At 40.4% G+C, this 18,655-nt stretch overlaps 1 protein-coding gene across 1 annotated transcript in view; it reads left to right on the top strand.

Annotated features, from left to right (window-relative positions):
• smyd3 (SET and MYND domain containing 3) overlaps positions 1-18,655 on the top strand; it is an 85,484-nt gene that overhangs the window by 20,393 nt on the left and 46,436 nt on the right. Inside the window, exons 2-5 of the mRNA XM_031314067.2 lie at positions 1,284-1,347; positions 1,465-1,572; positions 1,916-1,973; positions 2,179-2,324. Coding sequence (XP_031169927.1) covers positions 1,284-1,347; positions 1,465-1,572; positions 1,916-1,973; positions 2,179-2,324 — 376 coding nt within the window. The remainder of the gene's footprint in view (positions 1-1,283; positions 1,348-1,464; positions 1,573-1,915; positions 1,974-2,178; positions 2,325-18,655) is intronic.

Here is an 18,655-nt window from a genome sequence, read left to right as displayed (position 1 = left end):
TTCTCTGCTTCTCTTATCAGTCATCATATGATAAACCACACAGTGATTTCGTACTGTATATGAGCTCATGCCAAACGAGCCTCAGGCTTCTCTGATAACCCTGATTCTCCTACGCTCTAATGTAGGGATGACACTAGTAATGCACAGAAATCCATCACACAAAATACAAAATTGAAAGCAAGGTACCAAGCATTCTGGGTTGCCAGTCGAAAAAATATGTATATAATCTATATGGATCATATCGGCCTATGCAAACTCACTCTGACAGTCTTCCTATGACTGTGTGTGTGTGTGTGAGAGAGTGTGTTTGTTTGTTGCTCTCTGTACTGACTGTAATTGGCTGTGTGAAGCAGACAGACACTGCTGTGCTCTGGCTTGTTATCAGACTTGACAGGCAAACTGGAAAGGACAGCAGTGTCACTCTGAGACACAGCGGACCTTGGAGGCAGGAAATGCACACAAAAACAGACATAAACACCACAAGTGGACACACACAAGCATACGCACACTGACGCTCCGACACATGCAAGTGCTGTGATACTAACAGGCTGTGACAGTGAGGAGAGTGTACCTAATGTATTGCTCTTAGACAATCTAAAAGAAGATGGGGAGGTGGATAAAACTAGATAATGGATGCACACAGTCAACTTACAGCATATAGAAAAGGATAAGACGAGGTTGTTACATGGGAAAAGGTCAAGACAATGGCAGGAACAAAAAGGTTGCTTGAGTAGATAAGTGCTTATGTTAGTGTTGCAGACCAAAAAGGTTTTGTATGTGGAGCAGTGGAACCGTTATTTATTTTTTTATTTTTTTTAAGATAATTTTTTGGGCTTTTCCTCCTTTAGTGGACAGGACAGGTGAGAAAGGGGAGAGAGAGTGGGAAGACATGCAGGAAATCGTCCCAGGTCGGAGTCGAACCCTGGACCTCTGCGTCGAGGCATAAACCTCTAAATATATGTGCGCCTGCTCTACCCACTGATCCATCCCGGCCACGAATGGAACCGTTTTTTATCCAAACACTAAAGTGCTGCAACAGAAATGAAAGTTTGACATCAGTGATTTTAGAAATCTAAAGTGCTGGTCCCATTCCAGCTCCCTGAGTCATTCACTAGTTGAGAAAAGCTTAAACATTTTTTCTACCTCCGGTCTTGAGAGCTTTTTGATAACCGTGAAGCTTTTGAATCATTTTCTTTTCTTTGGGGTAACAGATTCCTCTTTGTGGAAGCTCAGTTGACAATCTGTGCAGAATTAACTATTTTGTTTTCTCTCCGTCTGTCTAGATGTGAGACCTTGTTGCGGTGTTCCCAGTGCAAGATGGCTCGCTACTGCAATATCACTTGCCAGGTATACAAACTCACTCTCACAGACTTCCTATGACTCACATCGTGTGTGTGTGTGTGTGTGTGTGTGTGTGTGTGTGTGTGTGTGAATTAATTTGTTAAAAATGCCCTTCTCCCACAGAAACAAGCATGGTCTAGCCATAAGAGAGAGTGCAAATGTCTGCAAAGCCTCCTACCCAGAATTCCCACTGACTCAGTCCGTCTGGCTGCGAGACTCATCTTTGCCTTGGTATGTTTGTGGAGTTTTTACTGGTGAAGAAATATACAATAAAAATGGCTACTCGTGCCTTTCCTTTTGTTAGTTGTGGTGGGCTGTACATTGCTGCTGTGCTTTGAAAACCTTGCTTTGGATTTTTCTGGATATTCAAGTGTTTACTCCCGCTAATTTTTAAGATTTAAGAAGGAAATTTCCATTTTCTGCTTTTGTAAGTGCCTGAGAAGTTAAACTTTTCAAGGATTTCATGCAACAGCAAAAATATGGGGTTACTGCACATAATGTGTAACAATAGCAGAAAAATAATTCTTTAAAACTATAATAACATGTTAAGGCCCCCTCTTATTTTTCTTTCTAGTTAAGTCCATCTAAGAGCAGTAGTGAGGAGCTCTACACTTTGGAGGAGCATGAATCACGTAAGTTTCTCCGCCAAGCGTGTCTATGTGAGTGAGTCTAATGCCAGTGCAGTAAAATAAAAAATAAAAAAAGGTTGCTCTCCACCATATTTAACCTCTCACCAGACATGTTGGGAACATAAAGAGATTAGTGTATTTCTGTGTCTTGTCGGTCTTTGTGTGTCTTTCCAGACATAGTCAGTAGCTTTTTATATTTTTCTTACAGACCTAAATTCCATGTCTGAGCAGAAGAAACAAGGTCTGTCTCAGCTGGCATCCATGTTAGAACTGTACCTACAACAGGAAGTACCTGACCTGGCACAGGAAGCACTGCCACCTTCTTGCCGAGAACCCCTAAGCCTTCTTGCAAAGGTAGGCTCAATCCTTTTATTTGTATAAAGACACATACACACCTTGGCGCTCTCATGCACAAACACAAGTACAAACATGCCTACCCGTGCACAATAGTTTATAGTCCCATCTGCTGTCCTATTTCTTTTTCTACTCCTTAGATACATCTTACTTCACTCGCAGAGTTTATCAATAATTCTGAGTCTGTAAATAATGTTAATAATATTGTTTTTTTTAATCTACTGTGTATGTGCCCACTGCCCGCACTGTTTGTTGTAAGCCACTGACCTACATTTCATTACTTACATGTACTGTATGTGCCTGCACATTGTGTCAATGACAATACAATTGAATTGAATTGAAAGACAGATAGAAGCAACTGTTTTTTTGCTTCTAGCATCCCCTGCTGAGTTTGGATGGACCCCAACATATGTCTAAGATCTACCCAGCATCTGTGATTATGTCCATGTGTGTGTGTTTGTGTGTATTCCTAGAACAACCTCAGGTCTAAATCCCTTAAAACACACCATCTGCCTTCACTAGAATTTAATTTTTCTCTGGATTTTGCTTTACCTCTGTCACCTGTTAGCTTGTGTGACTCCTCTTTGAGATGTCATGGCCCTGAGGTGTTTGAATTGTGTGTGTGTGTGTGTGTGTGTGTGTGTGTGTGTGTGTGTTTTGTGTTTTTCCCATCACAATGATTGTATGAGTATGTGTGAGTATTAATTGAGAGCAGCCAGGCGACTGAGCTAATAGTGTTTCCATAAAACAAAGGTTGCAAATGAGCAAAACTCGCCCATAAACTACAGATTTTTCAATATCCAAAACATAGTTTGCAGATGGTTATACAAAATGCTGTGATGTGTCCTCACTAATGACATATTCTAGGTCTGGCAATGCCTATCAGTTGGTCAGTCCACCACTTTGATCCAAACTAAAATATCTTGATAAATATTGGATGTATTGCCATGAATTTTGGCACAGACATTCATGGTCCCCACCGGATGAAGCAGCATAATAATAATTTCTGATCCCTTGATTTTTCCACCATCACCATCAGGTCAAGGTGTGTGTAATACTTTGGTTTATGATTAAACACCTGCAAAATAATGACAATCCTGGTTATTATGTGACAAACATCAGCATGTCAACATATTCATTGTAAGCAAGACTGGCACTGCCACACCAACCACTACCACTTTTACATTTACTCAAACACGACTGCTGAGGATAAACCACAAACTTTGGCACTTACAATCTGCTTTACAGTGAGCATTGCAGCCTCACAGAGCTGCGGGTGTTGCTGTAGACTCTTTGTCTGTTTGTTTTTTTTCCTTTCTTTTATGTGACAGCCGAATCACTGCAGCACGTGTACTGGAGAATTTAATTTCTCACACACACACACATATCTGTGTGTGTGTGTATTTGTTTCCATGTTTTAGCATAATCTTGACGATGGTGGAGTAAGAAAAAGAGAGAGAGTGTAATATTTTATAATGTGAGTGTGTGAGTGAGTGGGAAGCTGGGAAAACTGGAAAGCTGCTGATTAAATGCGGTTCAAGATTCCAACGGGAATTCTGCTCCAATCTGAGGGAGATGAAGAGCGAACAACAGAGCAACACTTGTGTGGATAGAAGAGAAGAAGGGAATGGAGCGAGATGAGGGAGGGAGAAAAGAAGAGGATGTCACACACAGAGAGAGAGAGAGAGAGAGAGATTAAAAGAGCAGGAAATGTACAAAGTGTGTCACAACATGAAATGTAAACAGAAATTGGAGGACTGGGATAGCAACTTTATGAAAGTCACTCGCTTAAAAAATGAATTTGTCAGTTGAAATAAATTGTCACTGGCTGATGCCTATTAAAAACAAGAATGAGATTTAAATTATTTAGCAGTTAGCATGGCAGACTTGTCTAGTGTGTTTGTGTATAAAGTACTGCACGATGTAGTGACTCTCTTTCTCTTTCACTCTATCACTCAGTCTTGTTGTTTTTTTAATCTACAGTATATTGTAGATGTTTACTTAAAGCCTTTAAATCACTTTGTTGTAAATATAAATAGTGAAAGCAGGGGTTTGGGTGTTGAATAGCCGCATTTGGAGGCTCTCCACAGAAATGTTACTTCAGGGGCTATGGAATTACAACATGGAGACCACAAGAACTGTGATTGGTACTGTTTCTGTACCTCTCAAGCAACCACTCTGTTTTTTTATTTATTTATCATCTTCCACAGAGGTTGTATTATGCTTTGCATTGATTGATTTATTAACTGACTTATTTATTCAGTAGCAGTAGTTGTGCTATGCCTCCTTTACCATTTAGTCTTGCTGGATTTTACTTGGTTGTAAAGATTTCATTGTAGTTTAGAAATGGGCTATACAAACAGAAAGTGAATCCCCAACAATAATCATGCAACACATTCATAAAGAATAAATGCCAGTAAGTTTTCATTTGGGGATTTGGAGGTCATTGACTTCAAAATCTGGCTAAATTTGGTTGTGAGGTGAGAGTTTATCAGATGTCTAGATTACATATACATGTTGTTTTAAAGAAATTCTAATGAGGATATTTCATTTTTGAAATATATTAATAACCCTGAATCTGGGTCAGAGCAATTAAAATGACTATATAATATAATATGTGAAGTGAAACATTATCTGTGATATACACCACATGTTATGTTTTTTGGGTTCATAATGAATTCTTGACGCTAGGGGCTGCACACCCAGTGCCCAAAGGCTGACGCCCAGAGACAAAATGCAGGCAGAGGGAGCAGGGTCTCTACAGATACAGATGCTGCCACACACTTCTAGCGGTTCATAAGTGATTTTTGTATGAGTCTATACATTTAGGAAAATCCTTCTGCCATTAAAGCTTTGCGTGCGCGGTCATGGAAGGCTTGTATCATGTGGACGCGCCGACAGTTTTGTTGTCATTACTTAGAATTCCTCATGGGGGCGGCAGAAACTACACATTATAGCTTTAATCTTCAGCTGCAGTATAGTTGTAACCTGACTCCGCTTTCCGTTGGAGAACTTTTGGGAAGGGGCGAAAATACTGGTTAGCTGGTTGGATAAACCATCTGTCTATCACTAACCTGACTCCGCCAGATAGCTGGCGAGATCAGGGCGGTCAAACTCTTGACTCTTGAGATCAGGACGTATCAAACTCTTGCCGAAACCATTCGGGAGAAGAGCAAAAACATCTTTTCCTCCGAGAAAAGCCTCCAGTGCCGTTTTTTGCTCTCCTTTCAATGAAGGAATATTTTCTAATTCGGATAAAACTTACTACGCTCATCTCATCCGTGGAAGCCGCCATGTTGTTTAGACCATAGACTGTATATTATTAACAGTCTATGGTTTAGACTGAACAGTCGCTTCTCGTTGCGTCACACTTAAACCCGCCTCAAAACCAACGCTGATTGGTCGGTCATTTGGCGAACGGCTCTCTATCTCAAAATGCCAGACTGATCTGCGAGTGGAAAACTGGAGCTCGCGAGATCAGGATGGTCTCACGAGGCTAGTATAGTTGAGCTATGAATCAGTTTCCTCACTGGAAGAATCTATTATGTGACTGCTGTAACACCTTGACAAAGAAGCATAAATCCAGCTTTATTTCACCCACATAACAGTCTTGTATTACGCTGAAACCCAGTTTTATTGGCATATACATGCATGTGTGTTTACAATTTCAGCTTGTTTGTGAAGGGAGTTGCTGTCATTTGAGACCTTTTTGTTAACACCCGATTACCTCAGTGCTACATCTGAGTCATTCCTCAGTAGCACAGGTCTTTAAAACATTGCACCATGCAGGTGTATCATATCACACATGTTGGGATGTGAGCAGCATACATATGTAATTGAAGTGTGTAATGATTTGGACTGATTGGAACACCTATATTCAGAAATGGCAACCTCTTTCCTTATGCCTACGGTAGAAGAACTGTTTATCAAACAGAGCTGGACACAAGAACAAGTACATGTACCTAGTTTCCTCCCACCCATCCAAAGCTCCAATCACCCTTCACCCTTACATGCCAGTGTACTATAGAGACAGACACAACCAAAATGAAAATGGAGAAAACTTCAACCTGTATGGCATGTGGTTTTGCCAATATCCAGAATGGTATTTTATAGGCTGTCAATAGGGGGCACTGTGATTGCATGGACAGCATTCTGTATTGGCAGTGTAAAGGAGTGGAGAAGTCCTTCATTTCACTTCCCCCCTGTCTTCATTCTCTCGGCTGTCTTCTCTCTTACTGTAGATGTGTATTGTTTTTCTGTCTCTCTCTCTCTCTTCTGCTTTAACTGTCCCTGTATCTGTCTGTCCTTTCTCTTTTTGTATCTCTGTCTGTCCATGCATATTTTTCCATGTCTCTCTTCTCTACACATGCAAACATTTCTCTTCTTCCCTCTCCTCTCTCTCCTCCCCCTTTCTTTAATGTCTCAAGTACATAACAAATTAGTTGTGTACTTAAAATATTCTTAACAAATTAGGACATTACTGTGAGTGTATGTTTGTGGCTGTGTGTTTGTATGTGTTGGAGGTCTAGTCTTTTTACAGTGGAGGAGTGTTTTGTGCTATATAAAACCATCCTTTATGTTAATAGCTACTCCACCCACAGCACACTAATAGTGTTACACGAACATGCATGCATGCACACACACAGACACACACAAACGTAAGGCCACAGCATCATTACTGCTGTTAATATACCCATGGGAAGCAACGAATGAGTGTGTGCGTGCGCGTGGTTGTGTACAAGCTAGCATGTTTATGTCCATTTACATACTTGTAAATGTTTGTGTACATGTATTCCTACATGCATACCTGTATGGATCCTTTCTGACAAACTGTATATTTGTGCGTGTGTGTGTGTGTGTGTATGCAGTGCGTGTGTGAACTTATTGTTATGCTGCATCAGCCCTTGCTGCATTGAGACCGAGACCCATTTCTCACACACACCTATATGACCGACATGTTACCCCATAAAACACACACACCTCTCTATCTGCTCTAAGCCTGCTCCTCTGTGTCTTGTTCTTGTTCTCTCAGCCTCATTCATTTGCTCGCTCCTGCCTGGCTATCACTTCTTTACTTCACTTACATTCCCTCTTCTCATTCCAGTCTCTTACTATAGCTTTTGATATGAGAGTTATATATAGCTTTTGAAAGACACCTCACAGGCCTAGTTTTGTAACGGGCCAATGCCAGCATTTGAATTTTAAAATCTCGAATTTTAGGACCCCCATAATACCATAGAAAGCTCACAAGAATAACATACAGTATGTACTTTAAGATAGGCATGTACTGTTTCATAAAAATACTGTAGAAAGCTTCTGCATACATTTATGCTTAGCGTACTTGGTGCATAGAATTGAGTGGGAGCTCTATCCTCTTAATAGACCTATTGTACCTATAATGCTATTAAATACACCTGATTGTCCTACTACAACAAGTCAAAGTGTCTGCTGTGAAAAAGGTCTTTTATTGGTAGATATGCAGTTTGAGCATGCAACAGAATGTGATTTTCTAAAACAAAACCAGAATCAGCAGCATCAAGAAACTGAAAAGCACAGCCACCGCATGAGCTACATAACATGCCTCATCTACAGTACATGCATATGCGAACGAGGTGTTCATTGTGAGTCTCTGAGTTTTCTATGTGAGCATTCAACAAGACACAAGTACAATTGTTTCAGATAACGTCTGTGTAACGCAAAATACTTTCAGTTCAGTACAAAATTACAATCTATGACTTTTCACAATATCTGTCCTGTTGAGTCTTATCTCAGAGAAAACGCTGTCTTTGTCTCTGGCAATACTTTTCAGAGCCTGGGTTGGGTCTCAAAATTGCACTGTACAAAAATGTATGAATCTAATTACAGTGAATTGTTGTCGTTTTCTCATATTATGGCGGAAATGTAAGACAGGTTGAATGCAAAAATGTTGCCTCCTCATTTAACAATCCAAATATCACTAACCACAACCCATTATTTATTTTAGTTGTTTGTGGGCAGAAGATTTAACTTGGAGAGGTAAAGAGATGCAGGATGAAAGGATGCAGATATGGGGGGGAAAGAATATATGCATCAGAAAATGCTAATTTCTGCATGGAATTTTAAATTCTGCATGCAGTAAGTATCTACTCTGTCAGTCTTGACAACCAGTGACAGAAAAGTGTTGTGGGAGGAACAGGTGCATATGTGAAGTAACAAAAGTAGGAAAAGTAGAAGATGGTAGACAAGTGAAGGGTGAGGAAAAGAAAAGAAAATGGATGCAGAGGGAGAGATTCTCACAAAGGACAGTATGTAAAATCACAGAGACACAGGGTTAGGGAAAGAATAAAAGCCAAAGATGGAAAATTGACAAAAACAGAGAAATAGGTGATGCAGAAAAAAAGAGAGAAGAAGAATTTGGTAAGTGAAAAGGAGGGAACGAGTGGATGAAGGATAGGAACAGGGAGTGCCTACTCTGCTCAATAAAAGGTTTGAAGTAGCTGTATTTATGGTTCTTTGTGTAAGAGGCAGTAACTGGGGCTCTTAGGAAACATGCGCACGCACACACACATTCACACACACACTCACACACAAACATCTTCTGAAAAGCAAGGCGACTCCCTATGGAAAAGTACGTTGTGTTGTTTATTACCTATAGAGACGATTTATCACAGATTGTGTGCGCGTACACACACACACACACACACACACACACACACACACACACACACACACACACACAGCTACCTGATGTCATGTGTGAGTCTGGAGCCAATAGATTTTACGGCCCAGCTGAAAACAGTTTTTGCTTCAATTACACAAGCAGAAATGAGTGTGTGTGTTGGTGCAATTTTCTATGCGTATTTATAGACACATTTTTTTAGTTGTTATAATTTTCTGTGTGTTTGTGTGTCTCGGGCTTGTGGTAATATAACTTGTGTATATACATGTGTAGTTGTAATTCTCTGTGTACAGAGGTGCGTTGTGGATGTGTGAGTGTAACTTCTTGTTTGTGTGTGGGAGTAATTTATTCTCATGGCTATCCTTTATATTTATTGGCCATCTGTTCAGCAGCTAAATGAGATGCAGACACCGTCAAACTAGCTTTCCTCAACAAATGGAAAAGTTATCACTCTCCAAACTTGTTAAGTGGGAGAAGGTACATCATATGCAGAAGTACAACAAACTATTTTTCTGAATGAATGACTATAAGGAAGGAAGAAGTCAATGAAAGGGAGGGAGGAAATTACAGAGAGTTTTTTTTGTTAATTGAAGCATTTATAAGAGGAAGAATAAACGGTAGAAATATCATGTGATAAAGCAAAGTACATGTTTTGCCATTCTACATTAGCATGTTCCTATGTATTGGTGCATGTGTGTTTGCCTGTCCGTGATGTGTGAAGTCATTACAATAATCCTTGTGTTTATGTGTTAGTATGTTCAGCCTTATCTCTCTAACATTTCCCTGGTCTGCCATTGTAGCTGGCTGTGCCATGGGCGCTACCTAATTAGCTTAGGCTTTGCAAACACACACACACACACACACACACCCACACACACACACACACACACACACACACACACACACACAGACCTACAGCTTAGTGTAATGACTTTAAGTCCATCATGAATGCAGTCGCAGACAGTATAATAGGAAGAGAGAATAAAAACCATTACTTTAATTGACTTATGGCTGCATGTGTGTGGGCTAATGGGGAGACGTGAGGAGGAGGAGAGGAAGAAGGGAAGAGGAAAGAAGGCTAGGAAATGAGAGAAATAGAGTTAAAGAGAGGGGGAAAGAAGAGATGAGGAACACAGATAGAAAAAGGAAGAGAGTGAGGAAGGAACTGAAAGAGATGAAAACAATCAAGTGGAAAGGACAGGTAGTTAAGGAGAGAAAAGGAAAGGTTGACATGGAGAGATAAAATTAGGAAATCACATGGAAATCTAGAAGAGATTGGAGGTGTAGCAGCTGGAAATTAGAACCATTTTGAATATAAGTCTGGATGTTGTCGTTTCATTCTGCAAAGTGATTTGAACAGCAATATGTTGCAGGAGATAGGCGTGTGTGTGTGTGTGTGTGTGTGTGTGTGTGTGTTTGTGTGTGTGTGTGTGTGTGTGTGGGGTTGGCCTAATGAGCATTTTTGGCTCCAGCTGCGTCAGCCACTATCTCTCTCGCTTCCTTTATCCCACCCTCACGCTTTCTCAGCTCTCTTGCTCCAACATTTGCAGTAATTACTGTTCTTTGGTGGTTCAGAGGGATGGAAACGGATAGAGGCTGATAACGTACGAGTGTTTGTATGTTTTGTCTAACTTCCTGAATGTCCTCCAGGGGGATGTTCCAGAAAGTGTGATTTCTCTGCGCCGCCTGTTTATGCAGGAGCGCCCTGAACGCCTCGAGTTGAAACATCTTTTGAGTCAGAGCGGGAAAGCGCCCGATGTCATTTAACTTCACAGCAAAATAACGGTTGGCTGAGGATGGGTAAATCTGGTGTGATTGGCGCAGGGTTGTGTGGCGTGTTTGTCACTTAAACAACGTGTTTGTGTCTCCATTGTGTTCCCCATGGTGCTAGCATTTAGCCATGCTACTAGTTTGCAGGGTCCTACGAGTGATTGTCTGTCCGCATTGACAGACATTGACTTTCAATATCTAACCAGGATGCAAGGTCTATCAAAATAGTGGGTCTTAAACTGGTGCACAAGGCCAAATTGAGTGACTACATGTGAAACATAACCTTACATTCCATTGTGTTTTGTCTGATTGTCTGTAATGTGATTGCCCACCGCAGTGTGACGTCCGATTACACTTCTCCAAATTTCAACTTTTCGCCTGCAGGTTTTTTTTGCATCGCCTGCGATCACCACCACGCAGCCTAAACGCACTACGCACATTCAAATGAATAGGAGGACTGGCATTTTCACCGCAACACCTGATTTAGTTTGAATGCAGTCTTAGTTGCCATAATCATGGATTGTATGTTTTCCGATTAACTGCTAACAAGCTGCCCAGATAAAATAAAGAAATCCCATTGAGTCACAGCATTTTATCTGCACCGTCTAGTGTCCATCATGTTGAATCTCTAGTGTAGTACTATACAATATGTGGTATAATTCTGTGTTTTGGTTTAGAGTTCAGCAGCGAGGATGGTGTAATCCTACACATGGTGGCATTTTTGCTTTCATTGGTTGGTCACTCACACGCCCTTAACATTACTAAGCCCTGTAGTTTATCAGCTCCTGCCCTCATGGTCCTTTTATCAGTCCTCTCACACAGGAAAATAACTTGGGCTGTAAACCATGAGCGGCGCTCGGAAAACAGACTTTGGCCTTTAGGATTTTATTGTCAACCTAAATAATACTCAACTAAACCCTTTTTATCTGCTCTTATGCCACTACTATGAATACTGAGTATGGGTTGGCTGGCAGAGTCCATTATTTCTTTTGTAGTGGACAGTAAACTCTCATCCAGGTGTTGCTTTATATCAAGCAAGGTTAGTTATTTTTCCCTGTATGTTTGTGTATTACCTAAATAATTACCAGACTCTCACTTCATCTTGTAGTCTGTTTGGAACTCCGAACAAGAGCCAAACAAATACAGTGTGCAGTTTACTGTTGCAGTAGTCTCGCAGAGCCAGCCCTTTCTCCACAGCACTGTGGAGTAAGGTCTGGCTACACCACACATACATGCTGGGATAGGAGAAAAAACGTTCTGGGTTGTTTGCATTCATTTAAACCAATCACAACAGGGTTTTTCCTGGCTTAGAATGAGCATTTTGGGGGGGGACTACGCACGGCAGTAAGCATGATCAGTCCACGTACAGTGATGGCAATGAGTCTGTGTTACCTTATTTGACAGAAATCTATGCATTTGCCTATATAATTGTTATTTCTGACAATTTGATAAACAAAAATGTATATTATGCTTGAGTAAATAAAACCTCACTTAAAAAAACTGGTTAAACAAATAATATTAATGTTTAAATAAATCACCGGGAGAGTCCGGTACAGCCTGAATCTGGAGATAAAACTGAGATTAGCTCTCATATTCAAGTTTATGTTCTGCTTGTTCAACAGATGTTTAGTAAATTGCTCTAAAACACATTTGGAGAGGATTTGAATTGCTATTCAGTCCCCTCAGAAAAACGTGATTATGCAATCGCATAATTCAATGCATAATCAGCCAAAGTCCGCATATTTATGCAGGGGCTGCATTTTTTCAAATACGCCGCACCTTCGCCGCATTAATTGCCGATTTCCGCGCAAAATATGCGGGGCTTGTATGATTTCATAATCCCTGGATTTTCGTTGCAAAAAAGTCACATATATCTTAGCAGAAAGTTGAAAAATGTTGCGTTTACTTCACACAAGAGCAGCCATTTTCCCCTGTTGCCATGGGAACGTTATGAAGTGACGTAATTACGCGACGTGAACATTATTGAAAAGCTGCAAAATCTGCGATGAAGCCATGATGAAACCGCAGTTTTTGCAAGTTCCCGCAATTTTTGCAAGTTCCCGCAATTTCATCGCATAAAATTGCATAAATATAAAAATTCCTCCATGCAGAAAAAACCCTGCACAAAATCGTCTTGGGTGGTGCTAAGCTCTGGATGCAGCGACGTTGGCTCTGCAGAATGGTCTCAGGAAGGAACTTGTTTTGGTGGAACATTTGCACCCCGCAAAAGAAAACGCTACATACAATTATCCTGGAAATGTACATTTGTTGATTTAGACTACTGTTGCAAACATCCTTGCAGGATGCCCAGTCATAAGGAAAGAAACAACACTGATTTCTTTCATTTGTCCATTTCAATATTTTAGGCTCAAGAAAAGTCACTTTTTCAGCCTTATAAGCCTCAGTAACTCAGTTTGTGCGTTCCTCCAATGATTTGAATGAAATTTTGGAAAAGTTCTGTTATACCTGTCCACACTAAATCTACTTTAGATGGCCTTAGCTTAACGCTTATCTTCTTATTTAAAGGTTTCTCGTTTTCTTTGAATAGGTCATCCAAGGAAATGTTGACCTAGTGGCATGTAGGAAGACTTGGCGTGATAAAATAAAATACTTTGTATGTCCCCAGGTTTCAATCTCCCATAAATTACAGGTTTCTTTTGTGATATCATTGGGTCTGTCACTGTCTCACCCAAGATGATTTTAATTATGTTGTTGCTGTTTATAATAATCACAGGTGCTGTAGCTCATTCCTGGAAGACCATTTTTGCTTTCTTGTGGCATAAAGCAATTAATATTTCCTAATGAAATCTGACCCTCATGACAGAAAATGAAAAATGCAGCAAATACATTGGAAAAGACTTCCAGTCTCTGTTAGTGTTGGTTTCAATTGTTTATGCTAATTATGCATGTCTCAAGATAAATTAGTTTTTAATACATGCTGAAATGCTATATGAAGCATCTTAAAATCTTACAGTGGAGCCTGATTATGGGTGTGTGCACAAACCAGTTTACACAGAGGCATTTTTTTGAGTGTGTACATGTTTTGACAAATTATTTCACTGCACAGTATACAGAACACAGATATTTTCAGTGTTTACACTTAATTTGCATGATAAGGAGGAACTAAATTAGCCCTCACAGTGCTTAATGGTCACACTTAATAACTTAAAATGTCTGCTTATCTGCCAAATATAATGTAAATATCATTGACAAATGCAAGTCGCAGTAATGTGATAAGGGCCCTATCTTGCACCCGGAGCAGCGCGAGCCCAATGCAAGTGGCTTTGCTAGTTTAATACCGACGCAGTTGTCAATTTCCCTTCCAGCAACCTCGTCGTTTAAATAGCAAATGCACCTGTGCCCATCTGTGGTGGTATACAGGGAGGTGTGTTCAGGTGCATTCTTGGCGTATTGCTATCTTGAGGCAGCGGAAAGTGATTGCGCCATTGACCAAAAAAACCTGGTCTGAAGTCAATAACGCAGCATTTCATTGTTGTTTTAACAGCGCATTAGTAAAATGCGCCTAGGCTCGTGCACAGCGCACTATGCTTGTTCCACACACAGGGTGTTATTACAGTGTGAAAGAGATCTGCTCGCACTCTCCTTCCTGCTTAGCAAATCCTCCATCATAATAGCAATGTGCCAAGGTACAAATGTGCCTGGTTTTTAAAGGGAATGGGAGATGACACTTTGATTGTTTTTTTGCATGTTACGCCCAAAACACACCTATGATTAATGAAGACACTAAGTACAACCCTTTTGAACCATGCGCCTGGCACCCTTTTTTTCCGCCGTTAAACTAGCAAAAGTGGATTCGTACACGACCTAAACGCACCTGTGCCAGGCGCTTCACGCCGTGCGCTTAGATCGTTAAAACAGGGAAATTGTTTTTTTCTTTTCCCTTCACAGTGAAGTCAGAACACAAGATCAACCTCAAAAGTGCTAAACATACAGTAGTTAGCTTTGGCTGTCAGTCTCAGTGCCTCAACAAGCAACAGTAAAGGACACCATATTAAGGTGCTATCACAGGTTCAAGTATGCACTCATCCCCTCTCCCTGTTCTCCTGTCTGTCTCTGCGGGTCATTAACGAGTTATGTAAAGCTTCCACGAATGCTGCCTTGAGAAACAAAGACACCGAAGGCTGTAAAGTATCCAGCTGAATGCTTATACATCAATCCTTTTATTTTCATCTTGAATATAAACGAGTTTCCTCTTCGTTCATTCCCTCGTTCTCCCTTTCTTGAGTCTCTCATCTCCCGCTCTCAGTCTCCTCTTCTTAAACCCCAGCCAAACACTAAACCCTCAGTTCTATTCAGGGACAGTGAGACACACCTCACCGACTTTCAAGTTGCCTGCGTGCGTTGGCGACATTTGTGTTTTTGCCGTCATTTAAAGTGCAAATGTGCGTACAACCTTGGAAATCCCAAAAGTTTATTTGCTGCACCTCATTACAAAGAGGATTATTTTTAGAGTCAGGCACCAGCAAATAAACGTGTGTCTGCTTGTGTTTTATTTACGTTGAATTATTGTCCTGCAGTGGCTGCAGAGATAAGAGCTCAGTACATTTTGGAGTTATTTTGCTCTCTCCTTCTTAATTGGCATTTATGCTGTGCTTCCTCTTGTTAAACATCAGCATCTCAACAGGAACACAAATAGCATGCACACACACACACACACACACACACACACGCACGCACGCGCACGCAGACACACACACACACACACACACACACACACATACAGAGACCTGTCCAGAGCCAAAACAAAGATTAGTTGTAGCTGTTGTAATAAACTATAATTTCTGTCCAAATGCAAAAAGATTTACTGCAAAGTGTCACCTAACAATGACCGTTATGACATAGCAACTCTTGAAAACCTTTTGGAAAGCCATAATAAACTGAATACAGTAATTTACTACCAGAGTATAATTACAGTTATTAAACAAATAGTTTGACATTTTGGGAAATATGCTTATTAGCTTTCTTGCAGAGAGTTAGATAAGAAGATTGATACCACTCTCATTTCTGTAGGTAAATAAAACACTACAGCCAACGGCTGGTTAGCTTAGCTTACCCTGGAAACATGGGGAAAACTGCTAACCTGTCTTATCGGTAACAAAATCCGCCTACCAGCACCTGTAAAGGTCACAAATGAACTTGCTGGACTATTTCTTGGCAGAGAGTAGTGACTTCCTGAAGTCTGTGCCGGTTGCCTGGCAAACTCATGTTGCCGACAAGACTCTGGGAAGTCATTGCACCATTCTCGCCTTTTATTTGACACAGAACAGTGGAAATGGGAGTCCCAAAACTGGAATTGAACCCGGAACATTGTGATAATGGGCCATGCAATGTAACCACTCAGCTACCAAGTCATTGCGGTATCCTTTACCACATGTTAATTAGTTAGATTTACAGGTGCAGGTTGGATTTTGTTACCTAAGCTAACCAGCTGCTGGCTATAGCTTCATGTTTAGTGTACAGGTACGAGGGTTCTCAATCTTCTCATCTAACTCGGGGCAAGACTAAATGTATTTCTCAAAGCGTTGAACTACTTAGTTATTGAAATTGTATAGTTGTTTATTTTATACAATGGACGAATATTTCAGATTTTGATAATTCTGAAAGATGGAAACAGCTAAGTTTGTGTGAAAAGAACAAGAGACAGAAAAAAACATACACTCAGTCCGCCTCAGTGTGGAATCAGCACACTTTGCTTTTTTCTGTAATGTCAAACAATTTGTCATTCTTACTGCTCACTATCCTCACTATCTCCTCCTCCTCCTCCTCCTCCTCCTCCTCCTCCTCCTCCTCCTCCTCTCTCTTGAAAAGCTGTAGATGATGCTGAGCTATTTTGTTAATATTCAAAACTAATGTGTATCCACTGCTGTACATGTGCTAATAGATTTAGTACAACTCATTTTTAGCAGAGATACAGTATAATTATTCTTTACTGTTCAAGCACTACTGACTCTCCTGAGATTTGACAGCTCACTTGTGTCAAATAATCATGGGAGCTGTAATTGTTATATATAATTGTGTTGAATGTAATCAATTGATTGGTTAAATATAAATGTACAAACCGTCAATACAAAATTATTTCAAGAATTGTCTTCATGTACATGTCTACATGTCTTAAGTCTTAAGTATGGAGATCAACTGTGACTGTTAACCATCACACTTTTAGTCCCTGACCGTGTTTTTTGCAGGTTGCAAAAGGCGAGGCGCACCGCACTGCCGTTTTTGGTAAGCCTACACTTTAAAAAAGAGCCTCTTGCTAGGCAACCACCGTTACCACTACAGAAGGCCCGCCTCCCAATTCATCTGATTGGACACTGGTAAAAACTGCATTTGATGTTGGCCGGTTTTCTGCTCTGAGTTGATGTCTTTTCAACTTGAGGCGTTCAGGGTGCTCCTGCAAAAACAGCAGAAAAACGTGAGTTGCTCAGCGATGCAAAAGCGGCAAGGAAAAAGCTTTTACAAAACAATTACAAAAAGCTGCCCCAGGCTGCTAAAAAGCGCTCTGTCCAATTGTGGCCTAATTCAAGTTGTGCTAAAGTCTTTTATATACACAAATCAAAAAATTCTTCTCTTGAATTAATAATTCATAATTGAACTGAGGAGAAAAAGTCTATTAGTCATTTAGATCATTCATGACCTGACAAATGTAATGTTTTATTTTGCACTGTGTGATAAGCAGCTTGTGTGCAAAGCTGACAACCAATGAGTACAGTAAAGGAGTGCTGAAACATCGTAATGCAGCATCAGCATCAAAACTGTAAGAAAGAAAGAGGGTTGAGGGGCAGTGACAGATGTTATGAATGTGATACATTGATGCTAAAATATTTAGGGACTGAATGTGGTCATTTCAGGGCACCGCTATACCAAAATACAGCTGCTATCCAACACTTCAGGATCTCGTTAACTGTCCTAACATAACGATGCAAATTGGAATTGCTACTTGGGTACCAAAGCTTACACATAAAAACGTGTGTCAGTCAGCACTCTCTTTCTGAACAGTATAGTAAATATAATTTGTTACTAAAATGAACTTGTCTGGTTGGTCGCACCTCTGAAGTGAGTCTTCTTCAGATATATTTGTCTTCTGTTCTGCAATTATTAATTTTATGTTCCACCTCACTTATAAGGATCATAACGATAGAACGATCCCTGTATTTAACCTCTTAGTGTAGTTAGGGAGACCAAAGATTTAGGATTTAATGAGCCCCTCCCTGTAAACACCCCCAGGTGGAGTTGAAGAGAGAGTAAAACAGTGGGAGGGGAAGATGACAGAAGGAGGAAGGACAAACACACAAACATTCATGTCCCAGTGGGCCAGTAAATCTAACATAGTGTAATTACAATGGGGAGCTCCTTTAATTGACTCCTACTGTGTACCTCCTGAGTCTGGTGTGTGTGTGTGTGTGTGTGTGTGTGTGTGTGTGTGTGTGTGTGTGATACAAATACAACTTCAGATTTATTAGTCTAAAAATGTATTTTGTGAAGTAGTTTTCATACAGCTCTTCTCTCTTAAAGGTATTTTGCTCTGTTTTCAGTCTGTATTTTAATGATAATAGCATAAACTGGTTCTGTATTTCTCGTTGTCACGCTGTGTTTATTTGATTTAGTCCAACCTGACTTTGATTGTCTTTGTTTCAAGGTTGCAAGGGTCCAAATTCAGTGTCTGCATCCATTTTTTGATAATATCCAAGCGTTAAACCCTTGCTGTTTTGCTTCTATACTTGTTAACTGTTATTCCAGTCTGTCGTATGTGTACTTCATAGGGCTTTTCTCTTCAAAGGAAATTAAGTTGTTGCTGGTTTTACATATGCAGGAAAATGGAGAACAATGTTGGGCAGGCGGAGCCATGTGAGAATAACAGTGACTATCTGAATGGGCCACAAAG

The sequence above is a fragment of the Sander lucioperca genome, chromosome 3, assembly GCF_008315115.2.
Source record: "Sander lucioperca isolate FBNREF2018 chromosome 3, SLUC_FBN_1.2, whole genome shotgun sequence".
Taxonomy (NCBI): Eukaryota; Metazoa; Chordata; class Actinopteri; order Perciformes; family Percidae; genus Sander; species Sander lucioperca.
This window is presented reverse-complemented; position numbering and strand designations above follow the sequence as displayed.